Here is a 17,111-nt window from a genome sequence, read left to right as displayed (position 1 = left end):
GTTTGTTGAATTGCCCAGTCTGGGCCAGGCATGGACAAAGAATCAGCCGGCACCCGACCCACAGGTAGGCTGGGCTGGGGCAACAGAGACTACAGTCATCCCCGATAGGCTTGATTTGTGCTGGAGGAAGAGTGAGGGTGAAAACTGGAGAGGCAAAGAGGGCAGGCTCTGTGGTTCCAACATCGCCTCTGCCACTGACTAGCTGTGTGACCATGGGCAATGGACTTAGCCTCTCTGTGCCTGTTTCCTCTTCCGTAAAATAAAAAGCACCTGCCTCTAAGAGTTACTATGAGGACTAACTGGGTTGCTGCATGTGAAGTACTCAGAATGGTGCGTAGTACATGGTATTCACCTGTGTAATAATAACGCACACAGGGTAGGGAACACACAGGGAAGAAAAAGTAACTCTGGCTGGGTTGCCAAGGAGGGCTTCATGGACGAAGGGCATTTAATCTGGGGTTTAAAGGATAACTAGGAGGTTGCTGGGCAAAGAAGATCATCGGAGGCAGAGTAAGAGCAAGAGCAAGGCAGTGGAGGCCTGAGAAGATGCGGGCATGAATCCAAAGAGCTGCAGTGTTCTCGACGGGGCAGAGGGAGGTGTGGCCGATCATCTAGGGGCTCTTTCAAGCTGCCCACCGCTCCCCCTCAAACCCCCAAAGACTCTCTCCGAGGGGTGGTCTCTGTGCCCCGCTGAGGACCCCTGCTGCAAGGAGCCCGCTTGCTCCTGAGGGGGTCAGGTCCCCAGGTACACGGAGCGGGGGTAGGGGGACAGAACCACTCTTGGAGCCCAGGGTCTGTGGAATGGGTGGGGAGAAACGGCCGGAGCTGCAGAGGGGACAGCTGACGAAAGGTCTGGCATGCCCCGTGGAGGTGTTTGGGTTTCATCCTCTGGACCCATGGAAGGACTCTGGGCAGGGGAGTGACCTGCTCTGAGATGCATTTTAGGAAGGACACCCTGCTGTCAAATTTGAAGAGCGGCGTGAGGCAGAGGCCAGGGAAGTATCTGGAGATGAGGCAGTAGTCTGTCGGTCTGTGCAAGAGACAGTGAGGACTGAAGAAGGGCTGAACTAGGGGTGGCAGGAAGGGAGGGTCTCAGGAGGTGCCTGGCAGAACTGAGTGACAAGCTGGGTGTGTGGGTGATGACCGGGTGTCTGGAAAGACAGTAATATAGAACTAGCTGTGGGTCCTTGGGCAAGTCACTTAACCTCTCTGTGCTTCAGTTTCCTCATCTATAAAATGCTAAAAAATGTAGCAATAATAGCACCTATCTCATCAGGTTGTTGTGAAAATAAATGAGTTAAGAGACGGAAAGCGCAGAAAGAGTACCTGGTACAGAGTAAGTGCTGGAAAAGTAGCAGCTGTTGTGATTGCTAAGCTCGGGAGTATCGGGGTGGGGGAGGAGGAGATGGGAGGTGCTGGTGTCCTGTGGGTGGATAAGCTCCAAGTCTCCCAAAACACTTTCTCTTTTGATGTTCCTGTCTTTTGTTTGTGTTGTTTAACTTTTTAAAATTGTAACACACATATAACGTAAAATTTACCATTTTAACCATTTTAAAATGTACGATTCAGTGGCATTAAGAAGCTTTCCTTTAACCAATTCTAATGTGAGAAAAGTTGCAGGAACAGTACAAAGAACTCTCTAGAGCCTTCACCCAGAGTCACCGCATTTTGCCACATTCGCTTTATTTACTCCCTCCCCCTCTAGTATACAGACATATTGTTTCTTCCTGAACCACTGAAGAGTAAGTGGAGACGTCGAGTCCCTTTTCTCCTAAATACCTCGGTGTGCATTACCTAAGGACAGAGCCACTCTCTGCACAGTCATCAAACTCAGGAATTTGGGATTGAAACAACACTATTATCTAATGCACCATTTATATTCAATTATTGCCCCTTGTCCCATTAATGTCCTTCATGGCACATCTCTCCCCCTGACCCCAGGATCCAGTCCAGGATCTTGCATTGCATTTCGGTGTCTCCTCCAGGCCCTCCCCTTACCGGGGCTTTTCCTCAGTTCTCTGAGGCTAAGGGAGGCAGGCTAGGACTTCAGCACCCGTGGCGCTGGACGCTGCCCTCTGTGTGCGTTTGCACACTGAAAGATGTCACCAGCCAAGCAGTGCACTCGATGCCAGCTGCTGGGGTCTCCATGGAGAGTGAGGGGAGCTCAGCTTCTGTGTCTGTCTTTTTAGGACTAAGATGAAAAATACAAAATGAGTTTGTATTTGCCTTCTCTGCACACACACGAACGTAGGGCACAGCTGGGTGAGCCCCGAGCCTGTGTGGGTGGGAGTGGGAAGCCCACTGCGGCTTGGAGATCCGGGGCTCTGTTGGGTTCAGTACTGGGAGCTCCTGAAGGGATGAGGCTGGACTTTGGGACTCGCCCCAGACGTGGCGGACAGTGGAGTACCACAGCACCTCAAGCACAGCAGTGATGTGGTGGGCGCGTCCTGGGACCCCCTTGTGTGTGTGTGGAGGGGGGACCTGCAAAGCCTGACGTCTGCTGGGCTGCTCTTGCAGGGGCTCCCAGGGACAGACCTCCACCCTGGGGTCTTGGGAGTCTAACGCTTTCTGAGTTCTTTAAGATCAAAGGGTGGGCGGGCAGTACCACCTCTGGCCCGTAAAGTCTGTCCGTCTTCCTCTTCCACACGTCATTCGACTTCAGCACTGAGGGTGACAGAGCGGGTGCTTCTAGGACTCCAGGCAGCTTAGCTTTGATCGGTCACAATTTTTTCACCTTTGTCAGGAGAGAATTGGAACACATAATCCTTCAACTAGTGCCGTTTTCCTGGGTTAGGAATATTCTCGCATTTGATCCTCATAATGGCCCTGCAAAGTAGGAACTATTATGACCGTTTTATAAGTGAAGAAAACAGGTCTCAGCGATTTGTAAAAGGTGAGTCAGGAGGCCTGGGTTTGCGCCCTGGCTCTGTTAAGGGATTTGAGATAACGTGGGTAGAGCTCTTAGCGTGGGGCTGGTGCCTAATTGATAGTTTAACATCACCAGCCCCATACCACATCGCCACTGCTCATCCACTAGCAAAATTCAGAGTGTGAATTTTGATGCTAAGACTGTTTTTTTAAAGATTGGCACCTGAGCTGACAACTGTTGCCAATCTTCATTTTTTCTCCCCTTCTTCTTCTCCCCAAAGCCCCCAGTACATAGTTGTATATGTTCTAGTTGTGAGTGCCTCTGGTTGTGGCATGTGGGACGCCGCCTCAGCATGGTCTGATGAATGGTGCCATGTCTGCACCTAGGATCCAAACCAGCGAAACCCTGGGCTGGCAAAGTGGAGCGCGCGAACTTAAACACTCGGCCACGAGGCCGGCCCCGATGATGCTAACACTTTTGATGCTAAGTCCCCATGTCTTTCTACTTTCCAGTTATGTTCAAAAGAGAAATCAGAGATCTCAGCCCTGGCTTTTGAAGGCCTGGCCTCTGTCTCGTCAAAATCGGAGTGCACTTGATGGAGGTTTCTAGACAATCAGTGGTGGGTGGGTGTGCATTCTACACCTCAGTGTTGGGAGACACTCCTCACGTGGGCTGGTCCTGCCCCTGATTCAGAATCACTGGATTTGAGAGATGTGAAGAACAGGGGTGTGTTGGCTGCGTGAATCAAGGAGAGGCAGGAAAAAGACTGGATGAGGGCTCAAGGCCATTCCAGCTGCAGAATTCTGTGAGAACAAGAAGATGAGTTTTTTGTTGCCCCCAAACGACCAAAGAGTAATTCTGAGATGCCCTTGGTAACCCAGGTCTTAGGGATATTTCTGAAACATCTACCTTGAGTCCCTGGTTCTTATGTATTAAGCCATTAAGCCCAGACGGTTAGCACGGTCTGCCCATCAGGAGTAACAGCTTGGCTTACCATGTGTCCAGCATCGGGGGATTCACATAATACATGGTCCCTAGGCTCTAGGGAGCAACCAGATCTCATTGGAGGAACTAGGGGACCATCTGGAGAGCGAACAAGGGGCCACCTCTGTGGGGCTTGGGTGTGAGTGCTCTGATCAGCCTCAGGTCAGTGTGGGCTGGCACGGACAAGGGAGAGCTCCCTGGTAGCAACAACGGCAAACATTTATAGGGCTTTTACTGTATGCCAGGAGCTGTCAAAGTGCTTTTGGTGTATTGCATCATGTAATGCTCACAACTTCCCTAGAATAAGTAGAGTCTGTTTTTATCACCATTTGACAGACAGGGAAACTGAGACACAGAGAGCTTAACTGGCACAATCATTCAAATCATAGGTGGCAGAGCTGGAATTCAAATCCAGGCAGTCTGGCTCCAAAGCCAGATGCTCTTAGCTCCTTCCTCCCTACTCTCCCCTGAGAGGGGCTCAGCTGATCCTTGAAGGATGAGAGATTTTGGAGAAGAAAACTGCTAAGGGGTGGGAGTTCACAGACCTGGTCTGGTAATCCTGGCTGTGTGACTTTAGACAACTTACCCAACGTTTCTGAGCCTCAGTGTTCTCATCTGGCAAATGGGAACATCATCCTCTTTGTAGAGCAGTGTGACTGAAAGCGTGTGCTGAGAGCACATTATTAGAGATGGAGGGTGGGAAGACCAACCTCCAGCGTCAGGGATGAACGTGAACTCTATGTGTGGGCTGAAAGGATGGTGGGGAGGGAGTCAGTCAAGCCAGAATGCAGGATGGATGTAACGGTGGGTGGAAAATGAAAGTTGGCTGGCAAGTGTGACGCCAGGTTGTTGAGGACCTTGAAAGTCACTGTAAAATCCTCTACGGCTCTTTCAAAAGGACAGGTGTGTGGATTTTGTTGACATATGGAAATGTGTGTTTGGAAAAAAAAAAAGAATGCAAAAGAGTATGTACAAACCGACAGCTGTGTCAACTCATTATGGGCTGCTAACCTTAGCGATCAGAGGGCACGTGCAGGCTGTAAATATCCCAGTTCACCACTTTTTATTTATTTATTTTTCTGTAAATACCTAATGAAAACTAAGTGAACAGGAGGCCAGGCCGAGGGGCTCAGCTTTTAACTTGTGGACATCTATGGGGAGTCACTGCAGATTTTGTGTGTGTTTGTTCTAGGTTTTTAAAATTTGTTTGTTCTGTTTTCTTTTTTAGTTGAGATAGACTTCATATACCGTCGATTCTCATTATTTGCAGATTCTGTATTTACAAATTTGCCTACTTGCTAACATTGATTTGTAACCCCAAGATCAATACTTGAGGGGCTGGCCCGTGGCCGAGTGGTTAAGTTCGTGTGCTCCACTTCGGCAGCCCAGGGTTTGCTGGTTTGCATCCTGGGGGCAGACCTACACACTGCTCATCAAGCCATGCTGTGGCAGCATCCCACATAGAAGAACTAGAAGGACTTACAGCTAAGATATGCAACTATGTACTGGGGCTTTGGGGAGAAAAAAAAAGAGGAAGATTGGCAACAGTTGTTAGCTCAGGGCCAATCTTCCTCACCAAAAAAAAAAAAAAAAACTTTAAATACTTGAGACGCTTTGGACATGCTTAGAGCAGTGAACAATTGTAGTCACCTGATGTACCCGAGCCCAGCTGGGGTTGAACAAGACCACAATCTTTCTTTTTTCGGGTCTCACACTGTAAACGTGTCCTTTTCTACTTGGTGCCATGTTTTTTGTATTTCTTTGCGTTTTGTTGATGATTTTGCTGTTTAAAACAGCCCCAAGCATAGTGCTGACATGCTGTCTAGTGCTCTTAAGCAAAAGAAGGCTGTGACGTGCCTTACAGAGAAAACACAAGTGTCAGATAAGCTTCGTTCAGGCCTGAGTTACAGCGCTGTTGGCCATGAGCTCAATGTTAGAGTCAAAAACATATATATTAAATAAGGTGTCTTTAAACAGAAACACAGATAAAACAAAGTTATGTCTTGATCGGCTGATGCAAATGCTGTGACCAACGTCTGGGGGAACCTCATCCTGTCTTTCCCCTGGAGCCTTGATTAAGGATTTCCTAATTCAGGGCTCACAGCAACTTTACGAAGCATAACGACCTTGAATAACAATACTTGACTATACCATAAAATTCACCTTTTTAAATTTTATGTTTTATATAGCCCTTTTACAACTTAGTATATTTACAAGGTTGTGCAACCATCCCCATAGCTGCAGGTTTTCGAGCAGTCGAATGACCTCACAGAGCAGCCATTTAAGAATTATCTGTCCATCTTTCCCTCTTCCCTGATGCCTCTGCTCTCTTTCAGAATTCCCAGAACCATGGGCTGGCTGTGCCCACCCCTTCTGTCCCAGAAGACTTCGTAGACAAAGGAGTGACAGGTAAGAGGACCTAGGCTTGGGGTCTGTCCATCTTTCTTTCCTCCTTAGGCCCAAGCCTCTGGCCCACCTCCCCAGCTGGTGATGAAGCTGGAGCCACAGGCCTCTTGGCTACCGGCTGCAGTGGGTGGGAGCAGTGGGGCTGGGCGTGAGGAGAGCCAGGGTTGGCTGTGGCCCACTTACAGTGGAGGAAGGATGGTGAGGGGATAAGGCCAGAGCAGGCACAAGGGTAACACGGGGTGGCGGAAAGAACCCTGGAGTCAGACAGACCCAGCTTTGAATCTCAGCTCCCCTGCACATTAGCTTCGCTCCCCTTGGGCAAATCACTTAACCTCTTGCCCCTCTGTATCTTCAAATGAGCTGTGGGAGCAACAATTCCCATCCTGGAGGAGTCAGTGAAGTATTGGATGGGATGTCAGTCACTGCTCCTTGCACCTCTGCTCAAAACCCACCAATGACTTCCCATGTCACTCAAAGAAAAGGTTCTTGAAGGACTGTCAGAACTCGGCCTCATCTGCTCTCTCTCCCCGTCTCACGCTGCTCCAGGCATCCCGCGTGCTTGTTTCTCCTTCAGTACCAGGCACATTTCCTCCCCGGGGTCTTCGCACTGCCCTTCCCTGTGCCTCGCACACCCTTCCCCTAGACATACAGACAGCTCTCTCCCCGTCTCCTTCGCTCTTTGCTCCAACATCACCTTCTCAGCGAGGTCTTCTCTGACCACCCTGTTCACACTGCACCCTCAGCCCTTCTCTTCTTTTTGTCTGCACATTACTCATCATCAAATGTGGTGACACTTTACTAACATATTATGTTCATTGTCTGTCTCATTGTCCCATTGAAACAGAAGCTCCAGGAGGGCCAGTATTTTGACTGTTTTTTGCTTTGTTTTTACTGCTGTCTCCCAGCTCCTAACACTGGGGTGCGCTCAGTGAATGTTAGCTGTCCCCTCTCCACTCTTGGTCTAGTCTTTGTTTTGAAGTCAGACAGCTGGGAGGGCCCTTCAGAGCTGCACATTCCTCAGGTTTCTTATGCTCTGTGCTAGACACTGACGCGGGGAGGTGTGGGAAGGCTGCCGCTGAGACAGAAGTAAGCAGGGCCACGGGCCCCCATCTGCAGACTCTCGGGAGGGGCCTGGGGACTGGGTCCAAGAAGGGAGGGATGTGAGCGGCTAGGGCTGGGAGTGCTCAGCATCTCCCTAGGGCCCAGGTTGTCCAGGTCCCCTTCTTTCTACACACCCCTTTCCATCCTGCAGTCCAGAACCTGTTCCAGGAGCTCTCAGTGAGGGGGAAAGCTGTGTCCTTGGTAGGTTCAGGGTCTTTAGAAAGCAGGAATTGCTCATGCTAATTGCTCCCTCCCAAACTTTCACCTGAACTCCCTCACAGAGAAGGTCACCAGGCCCCTGGCCCTGATCCATGACTTCCCCTCTTTCCCCCACCTTCCCTGTCTGTCTTTCGGTCTGAAAAGTTAAGCACAGGTGGTAGTAGTCAAAATGGATACCGTCCATTAAGTGCCTGCTATGGGCCCAGCCCCGTGAGAAGCCCTTGACATGTATTTACATGAATTCTCTTATTTAATCCTCACAACAGCTTTATGAGGTAAGCGCTGACATTATGCCCATTTTATAGATGATGCAACTGAGGCTCAGCAAGGTTAATTAGTTTGTCCAAGTCACACATCTAGTACGTGGTAGAGCTGGGATTTGAACCCTGGCCTCTTTGGCTTTGCATCAGTCAAGGCCCCTGTAAGACACAGGTGGTGCACTCAAAGAGGGTAACGGAAGAGCGTTTAGTAAAGGGGTTCTCTCCAGGGGTGCAAGCAGGGCGCAGAAGGGTGGGGCAGATGGAGAACCTCAGCACAGGCTCCAGGGGCTGTGCCAGGCACAGGCAGGGGCCCCTCGCTAGAAGGAAGAGGGTCACTGCCAGGACAGCTCGGGACGCTGGGGACATTGCTGCTCCTTCCCTTGGTGTTCAGGAGGAAAGGCATGACACCGGCTGGTCACTGTGTGGGGTGCCCAGCCCAGCCCTGCCCTGGGCACATAGGGATTGGCATGCCTGGTCTGCCTCATTGCCCTCCTCATCTTTGCCTCTCCCTTCTTCCAGGTACCAGCTCACTAGTCAATGGCAACCTCCGACTGTACAGCTCTGTGGGTGACCTAAGGCCTGGGCACTATGGCCAGGACCCACTCATCCCCCCACCTCCCCCAGGCCCAGCCCCGGGGCCACCGCCAAACACTTTGCAACCTCGAGGGGAGTCCCCACCACCACCTCCACCTTCCATGGCTCCCCCACCACCTCCCCTGCTGCTGGAACCCCCACTCCCACCCAGCATGGCCCCACCTCCGCCCCCGGTATTGGGGGCCCTATCACCCCCATCCACACCCACCCCTCCTGACTTCATTCCCCCTGCCCCACCCTTGGCCTTTCTAGCCCCACCCCCACCCCCTTTGCCAGCCCCAGCACCCCCAGCTCCAGTGTCTCCTCACAAGATGGGGACTCGCCTCTTTCCCCCTGGGGGTGTCACCAAGTGGAAATCAGAGGTAACACTGAGTGGCAGGCAGCCAGAGGCCCCCAGAACCAGCCCCCCCAGGAGCCCTACTGAGCCTGAAGGGAGCCCCCTAGGACCTAAACCAGAGTCCCACCTCACCTTCCCCCGTTCGTTCAAGGTGCCTCCCCCAACCCCAGTCAGGACTTCATCCATCCCTGTTCAGGAAGCACAAGGGGCTCCTCCAGAGGAAGAAGGGGCCACCAAGAAGGCCCCCAGTCGCCTCCCACTGCCTCCCAGCTTCCACATCCGCCCTGCGTCCGAGGTCTACCCAGACAAGGCCTCTGAGCCAGACCCCTCTGGGGAGCTCAGGGCTGCAGCACCAGCCAGCCCGAGGCTGGGCCAGTCCCAGTCCTGGACAAATGAACAAGCTGAGACTCTGCCCCCAGCCCCTCCCCTTCCCCCTCCCGCACCCCCGCTCCCTCCCCCAGCACCCCCCCTTCCCCCAGCTGCCCCTCCTTTGCCTTCTGCTGAGAAGACAGCCCCTCCACCTGCTGGGTTTATGAAAAGCCCCAAATCTAGCTCTCCTGCTCCCAAACCCAAACCCAGCCCCCCGAGCCCAGAGGACACAGCCTCGTCAGTGCCTGTGGACTGGAGGGATCCCAGCCAGATGGAGAAGCTGCGCAGCGAGCTGGCGGCCTACCTCTGTGGCTCCAGGAGAGAGGACCGATTCATCAGTCACAGGCCAGGCCCGATGGTGGCCTCTCAGGGAAAGGAGGGCAAGAAGGGCCCCAGCCCGCCAGAAAAGCAGGATCCCCCAAGCCTGCTAGAGAAGGAGATCCCCCCAAGTGTCCCTGAGAAGAGTCCCCGGGGCCTGCCAGAGAAGGCCGCCGCTGGCCCGACCCTGCCCCCTGTGGACTACACCCCCCAAGAAGCCCCGACTCCCAGCGTCCGGCAGATCCGGGATGAGCTGGAGGCGCGGCTTTCCTCATCAGCAGAGAAGGACGCCAGGCCCAGCACAGGGCCTCTGCCTCCCAAACCTCGGCTCGAAGGGGCGAGAATCTTTGAAAACAGGGCTGATAACGGCAGATTCTCCAAGCCTGTGGCCAAGAATCTGTTACCTCTATCCACCACCCCTCTGCCAACCACACCATTCCAGTCCAAGTTCATGCCTGGGCCAGCCGCACCACCCAAGTCCCTGCCTGGACCAACTACACCTGGGCCAGCCACACCACCCAAGTCCACACCTGGATCAACTACACCTGGGCCAGCCACACCATCCAAGGCCACGCCTGGATCAACTACACCTGGGCCAGCCACATCACCCAAGTCCACACCTGGACCAACTACACCTGGGCCAGCCACACCACCCAAGTCCACACCTGGACCAACTACACCTGGGCCAGCCACACCACCCAAGTCCATACCTGGACCAACTACACCTGGGCCAGCCACACCACTCAAGGCCACACCTGGACCAGCCACACCAACCAAGTCCACAGCTGGATCAGCCACACCCGGGCCTGCCATACCATCTGCAGCCCCAACTCTGCCCGCCACATCATCTCAGCTGATAGCGGTGAAGAACCTAGTCCCAGCTGGGCAGTGGGAGAAGCAAGGACCTCAAGAACTTGCAGTGCCCTCCCAGCCAGAGGCAGACAGGTGCCCCTCCGAGGCCAGTAAGCCTCCCACAGGGGGAGCCCTGTCACCTCCAGCCCTTCCACCAAAGATATCCCCTGGCGGAAAAGAGGTGACATTTCCCTACAAGCCCCATCGCAGCAAGAACAGCCCCAGCAGAGAGGCTGCTGTGGTGATGTCTACACCAGCCAGAGGAGAGGCTCCAGGGTCAGGGGAGCTGGTGGGGATGAAGGAGCCCCAGGGGCTGCCAGCCAAACCCCCAGCCTCAGCCCAGCCTGCTGACGAACTCCTCAGGCATCCGGTGACCGGGGAGGTGGTGGAGCGGGGCTCCCCCATGGCCCTGCTCCTTGCGGCCAGGCAGAGGGCACAGAAGGGGAGGCCTGGAGGGGCTGCCCTGAGTCGGTCCTCCCTGCCGGGGAGTCTCCGTGGCCACAGCAGCCAGCCCGAGGCAAGCTCTGAGGGCGGGCCCAACTCCTTCACTGGGGTCCCCAAGTTACCCAAGGAGCCTGAGAAGGACCTTCAGCTGGCCTCATCAACACAGCCCACTGTTCCCAGTCAGTGGAAGCCCCAGTCCCACAGAGACCCAGAAGGCACACAGCCAAGCTGTGGGCACAAATGGACCAAGGCAGAACCCCAGGCCCCTGTGGCCTGGGGAAGACCAGCGCCCTCCAACCTCCCCCAGGGCCGCGTGCTGCCCAAGTCCTTCTCGTCCCCTTCTTCTCCTTCCCACAAGAGGGAGGAGGAGAAGGAGTTCAACTTTGAGGTCATCCCCCCGCCGCCAGAGTTCAGCAATGACCCTGAGCCCCCGACCCCGGCCCTCCAGTATCTGGAGCGCCGGAGATCCCCTCCCTGGAACAACTTCTCAGACTTGGGGCAGCCTCTGGACGCGGGCCTAGCGGCCTTGGCGCCTCGTGGCTTCCCACGCTTCCCGGCGGATGCGCGCTCCGCGGGGCCCGGGGGCCTGGAGCGCTCCGCGGGCGGGGGCCGTTCGCTCATCAAGAAGCGCCTGTACGTCGGGGAGCCCCACCGCAGCCCCGGGCCGCCTCGCGGCGCCACCGGCCGCAGCCTCAGCTCCCCAAACTGCTTCGGGCCGCCGCCCGGGGGGCCCTTCGCCGCGCCCGGAGGCCCGGAGGTGCGGCGCGTGGGCTCGGCGGGCCGCGCGCCCCCCGGCGGCCTGCACGCGCGGAAGCCGTCCCTGGAGGGCGCCGCCCGCGGAGAGGCCAAGTTCAAGGCGCCCGGCGGCGACTGCGGCTGCGCCTCCGCTCCCGGCAGGTGAGCTGGGGCCGGGCGATGAAGGGAGGCTGGGATGGGAAGCCAGGTGGCGTGGAGGATCTGCCCTCGGACCACAGAGGAGCCGACCAGGCCGCGGCCAACCGCAGGGGACATTGGGTTTTCTCCCCTCCGCCCCTCAGGGCAGAGAGAAAGGGGAGGGAGGCGCACTCTACCTAGAGAGGGTGCTGTTGGCCGTTCCCTTACCTGCCTCCTTATCTCCCATTATCTCCCTTGTTCTCTTTCCCCATCCTCCTGCTTTCCCCACCGGCTTCCCCGCTTCTCTCTCCTCTCTCTCACCCTCTGGAGTTCCACCGCTTTAGGCTAAGTGTGGGGTTGGGGGAGATCTGAGTGGTCCTCCGGTGCGGGATTTTCCAATAACGCAGAGATGGATCCCTAGCCAGGCTGGGAGTGAAGGGTTCTGAGTAGAGGGTGTTAGGCATGTACTTCCTGGCCGGCAGGGCCTAGACAGGAGGCGGTGCCCTGTGTCTGGTGAATCAGTAGTGGTGGACTGGGGTCCCACTCAGCCCTGAGCCACATCTTTCCTCTGGTGCCCTGGGGGAGATGGGAGGGCTGTTGGTTAACCAGCTGCGGATATTAACCTCACCTCTCTCCTGCTCCTCCAGGTCTCCCCACAGCACCCCCCTCTATGGAAGCCCCATCAACACGTTCACCGTGAGGCCTGGGACCCGCCATCCCATCTCCTGTGCTTACTCAGGGGCCCATCGGAAAGCCCCATCCTGAGCCCGGAATTTTCTCAGTTCTACTCCAAGGGGTCAGATGCTGGCACTTGTTTTTGTGGGGGTGGGAGGGACCACAGCAGGTGTGAGGCAGCCTGGCTCAGACACGGGGGGAATCTGTGTTCCCCAAAGACAGACAGACGGACAACGAGTGAGAAGCAGTAGGCCTGGGAAGATGGAGACTGGACTTGTGTTTCCCAAAGCACTGGTGCGGCTGTGGACCGTGTGGATGTGGTGGGAGGGGGAGGAGAGGAGGAATCTTTAAGGACTGGAGTTTGAGTGTGCCCTATTTGGTAATATTCGCTTTAGCAAGGCTTGTTTAAGGCACACGGCCTACTGGGCAGGTTCTAAGAGCAGGGGCTGGGGCGGTAACACTCAATGGGACCCATCGGGACCCTAACTGGGATGCCTGTCAGGCCCTCGCCAAGGGCTGAGGCCCAGCCCGTCGGGTAGGGATGCAGGGCGCTACAGGTTGGTCTCTTTAGCACCCACCAGTCCACCAGTTGCCACCCCAACAGGTGATTCCTGGGGTTCCTAGAGGTGAGACTAACCGTGTGTGTGTGTGCAGCTTGTAGAGAAGGTACTGGAACACAGTGCTCTGCAGTAGCCACGGGCAGGGATGGGAGAGTGCTGGTTAATTTCGCCCCGGCCCTGGCCCTTAGCTGCAGGGAGGGCTGGAGAGAAAAGACTTGGCGAGGATTAGGGCTTGCCTTTCTACTTAGTGCCAGGCAGCTATGATTTGGGGGATTGGACCCAAGGAAGCAGAAGGCCTGGGGCTTGACACCAAAGGCCTTATGTGGCCAGGTCCCATATGGGATTTGCAGGGGACATCATTCCCACCCCTCCCAACCCCAATACTACAGATCCCTCATATTATTGAGGCCTTAAAATGTATAACCCAGGTGCTGGAAGGCCTTGGAGGGCGGGAGGCAGCAGAGATGGGAACAGAGGTCCCAGAGGAGTTCGCTGCCAGTGGGGGGTGTGTTTTGGAAAGTGGAGGAGTGGCAGGACTGGGCCAGTTCAGAGCAGGGGAGCCCTAGCAGTGGGGTGACCATTCGTCCTTTGTCTAGGCAGCCCGGGTTCATGCCTGCTTTCCGGTAAATTAGACCCCCTTCCACTTCCACAAAGTCCTGGCTTGGAGGATATGTGGGTCACCATACCTATCAGGATACAATATTCCTTGGTCCATCTTCCATATCTTCAGGTCCTGGTGGGCTGAATTCTTGGGACCAGGCCAAGGCAGGCTGCCTCGGTAAGGAGGAGGGGCAGGGAGTGGCCACCTCAGGGGCAGGCAGTAGGGGGCAGCCACGAAGCAGTTCCCTTTGGGGCCAAGATGTTGGACCTTTACCATTTGTGCTAACCGGCCTTGGTCTCGGGTTGTGGGGACAGCAGGTGAGCCACTTCAGGGAAAGAGTGCAGGGGTGGGCAGATGCCCGATGGGGCGGGACCTGGTTACTGGCATGCAAGAAGCAAGCTCTACCCCAGCGCCGGCACTGGCTCTATCTGTTTGTGTGTATCTTCCTTGTACGATGTTTTATAAAAGAGTTCTCTAATTTATCTGCTGTGTTTGGGCTTCAGGGGTGGGGTGTGGACTCCCAGCTGTACGTTGCTCTGCGGTGGGCAGGGAAGGACTGGTTCTCACTTGGCTTGGGAAATAAACAGGCCAGTTGGAACTGGCCTCTGGCTCTGTGGCTGTGGATTGATGACTCGGAGCTCCTGGGGTGTGTGAGAGGTCGGAAGTGCTCAGCTGGGGAAGGCCGAGCACAGGGTGGTAGCTGAACTGGTGAGCCGTTTTGCTGGGCCCAACTCTCTCTTCTGACCCTTAGCTTTTCTCATTCTCCAGATCCTTCAAGGAATAGAAGCACAGCTGAAGTCTCGTGATAACAAACAAGCAAGTCTCTTTGACTCTCTGAACCTCAGTTTCTTCTTCTGTACAGTGGGAGAATAATACCTACCTCATAAGGCTGTTGTGAAGATTAGAGACAGTCCTGCCTTCACTTAACAAGTATTTGAGTGACTACTAGATGGCAGGCACTACGCTTAGCACGGATGTACAGTCATCAACACACTGACACTCCTCCTGCCTGAGGCAAGATTATAGTGTAGTGGAAGAGAGAGAGGATAAAAGGAACACACAGAAACATCATAAATTATAAGAAATGGTGGGACGGAAAGGAACAGGGAGTGTGGGCAAGAATAACTGGAGGCGGGGGGAGAGGAGTGGATTTCCTTTAACCAGGTAGGAAAGTCTTTTCCAATGGCAACATTTATGCTGATTTAGGCAAAGCATCCAGCCCACACCTGGCACTGAGTAGTTGCTCAATAAGTGGCATCTTTGGGTGATGGCTCCATTTGTGTGTGGCCCTTCACAGTTTCCCATAAAGCTTTGACGCAGTATCGTCAACTTTTCCAGAAGAGGAAACAGAGCCAGGGAAGTCATCTCAGGACAAGGTCAGAGGGAGCTGGGTTGCCTCCTCTCCCGGAGTCTTTTCTGGGGGTTGTTGGGAAAGGGAAATAGGGAGGGTGACTCACTGATTCAGCAACTTGTGCTTCCAGGAAGGGCCTCCCCACCTCTCCCGTCCGTGGGCTTCCCCGTTATCCCGTCTCTGCCACCCCCACGCTCCACCACGATGCCCTCATCCTGCTAACAGAGTGAGGACGGGGCCTCGACTCCCAGGAGGACTGGGGGCTTCTCACCTGGCTGCTCTCTCCTCCCTGCTCCCTCCTACCTCTTCTCTCCCCCCCCCCCCCACATGGGCAGGGCAGTGGGAAGTGGTGGAGGGTTGGGCCCCACGTCTGTCTCTGCCTCTGCCAAGCTGTGTGACCTGGGGCCTCAGCTGACTCGTCTGAAAAGTGACGGGGATGGACTTGTGCCGTGTGGGGGTCTTAAACTGTGTTGAGTCTTTAAGAAGCTGATGAGAGCTCTGGACCTTCACCCCAGAAAGACGCCCCCACGAGCACCGTTACACATGATTTCAGGCGCTCCACAGATCCCCCCAAAATCGGGCTCCAGGGACTTCTCCTTGAAATCTCCTGAAGCAACGGTGGTCGTGGCAACCACAACCCTTACTTAACCTTGACGGTTTGGAAAGTTCATTCGTTCTCTTGTTAACTCATGACCACCCTCTAAAACGTGTTGGTCGTGGAATACTCCTAATTCCATCTCACTGATGAGAAAATTGAGGCACCAAGAAGAAAAGGGAGTTGCTTAGAGGAGCCCACCGGACTTCCAACTCAGCGTCCCTCATCAGGGCTGCCTCCCTCCTGGCCGTGTGCACCTCACTCATTCGTCCCTCCCCGAATCCTACCATCCCCTCAACTTTCTATCTTTCTATCAGAGGAGGGGTGGGGAGGGCCGCGGAGGGTAAAGCTACTCTGGTGCCAGAAAAGGTTAATAGGCATGGGTGGCTCAGGTGTTCTGGATCAGGTTGGCCACACCTTGGTTTCTGGAGCCTCCTCGCTGCTTGCTGGGCGTGCCAAGCCCCAGTGGCCAGAACCCCACCTCTCCTGTGAGGCCCAGCCCGGCCCAGAGCAGCAGTGGGGGCAGGTCCCAGGGCAGGCTGTGCTGGAAGTCTGGGGCCTGCCGAGGGCAACGCGGGAAGGGCCCTGTCAACCCGAATGGAGCACAGCTTTCCCCAGGGCCCCACTGACGCAACCGGAGAGGCCTTGCGGGCCCTTCTGCAGGAAGCTGAGGATAGAGGTGACTTTGACCCGAGCAGGGAGGCGTGAAGGAGAGGCTCCCTCCATGCTGAGCTGTCAGGCAGGCCTGCCCCTGCCTGCTCGCCCCACCTGCCTACCCCCAGCGGCCTAGGGCGCTTTCATCCTGGCAGCTCGAAGGCAGCGCTGGCGTCCCGTTGTGAGTCAGCTGTCCAGGCTGGGTGGCCACTGATACCAGGCAGAGAATGAGCCTCCTCCCTCCAAAGCCCCAGGGACGGCCAGCTGCTGCGGACCTGCTGGTGGGGCCTCTGGGGATATTTTTGGCAGGGAAGGTGAGAGGCAGGGAGACCAAGGCAAGGCATTCCAACTACTCCCTCATTTACAGTGATGATCCTGAGCTGGCCGCCCAGTTCTCAGAGCCCCAGAAGCTTCCTGAACATCTGGCACAGTTGAGCCACTCCCTGCTCCCCTCCTGGAGAGCTGTCCTCTGAGTTCCTACAGAAAACGCTCTGCTTGGCTCCCGTCTTCCAGACTGGCGCCCTTCCTCCCCACAGGTGTCTTGGCACCCTGTCCTCAGTCCCCAGTCTTCCTTCTCCATGGTTTTTTCTTCAGAAGACTGAGTTGACCCCCTCTTCTCATCCACACCTGAGCTCCACATTTCTGACTTGAAAGTGCCCCCTGGACATTTGCGTGTGGATGCCTGGCCAGCCACACAGATTCAGACTCTCCAAAAAAGATTATTCTTCCCTTAATTCCTCACACAATTGTGAGACCAGAGCAGCCAGGTCCACGGCCCCAGAATCCCTGGAAATATTCATTCCTGCCCGCTTTGCTTCCTCGAAGCTGACTCACTCGTCAAGGCCCAGCTTCAGTCAGAGCTCCCGTGGAAAGCCCTTCCCAGCCCAGCACAGCTCAGAGACCCCTCCCTCCTCCACCCCTCCACCCACCTCCTTGGCTGGCTCTTCCTCATCCTTCAGGCTCAGCTCAGACATCCTCACCCTCTAGGCCACATCAGCTCCTGTTACAGGCTCCCATGGGCCCCTAGTCCCCTCACATCAGGGTTATTT

General features: G+C 55.4%; 1 protein-coding gene across 2 annotated transcripts in view; it reads left to right on the top strand.

The window, feature by feature from the left end:
* The window catches only part of C20H6orf132 (chromosome 20 C6orf132 homolog), a 33,509-nt gene extending 18,725 nt beyond the window's left edge, over nucleotides 1–14,784 (top strand). Inside the window, exons 3-6 of one of the 2 annotated variants that reach the window (XM_023624933.2) lie at nucleotides 6,190–6,262; nucleotides 8,359–11,650; nucleotides 12,274–12,422; nucleotides 14,231–14,784. In XM_023624933.2, coding sequence (XP_023480701.1) covers nucleotides 6,190–6,262; nucleotides 8,359–11,650; nucleotides 12,274–12,391 — 3,483 coding nt within the window. In that variant the 3' untranslated portion in view covers nucleotides 12,392–12,422; nucleotides 14,231–14,784. Of the gene's footprint in view, nucleotides 1–6,189; nucleotides 6,263–8,358; nucleotides 11,651–12,273; nucleotides 14,079–14,230 lie in introns of those variants that run through there. The other variant, XM_023624932.2, reaches the window with a different exon arrangement.
* The last annotated feature ends 2,327 nt before the right edge of the window (nucleotides 14,785–17,111 follow it).

This window comes from Equus caballus, chromosome 20 (genome assembly GCF_041296265.1).
Source record: "Equus caballus isolate H_3958 breed thoroughbred chromosome 20, TB-T2T, whole genome shotgun sequence".
Taxonomy (NCBI): domain Eukaryota; kingdom Metazoa; phylum Chordata; class Mammalia; order Perissodactyla; family Equidae; genus Equus; species Equus caballus.
The sequence above is the reverse complement of the archived record's forward strand: the minus strand, read 5'-3'. Positions and strand labels throughout refer to the sequence as shown.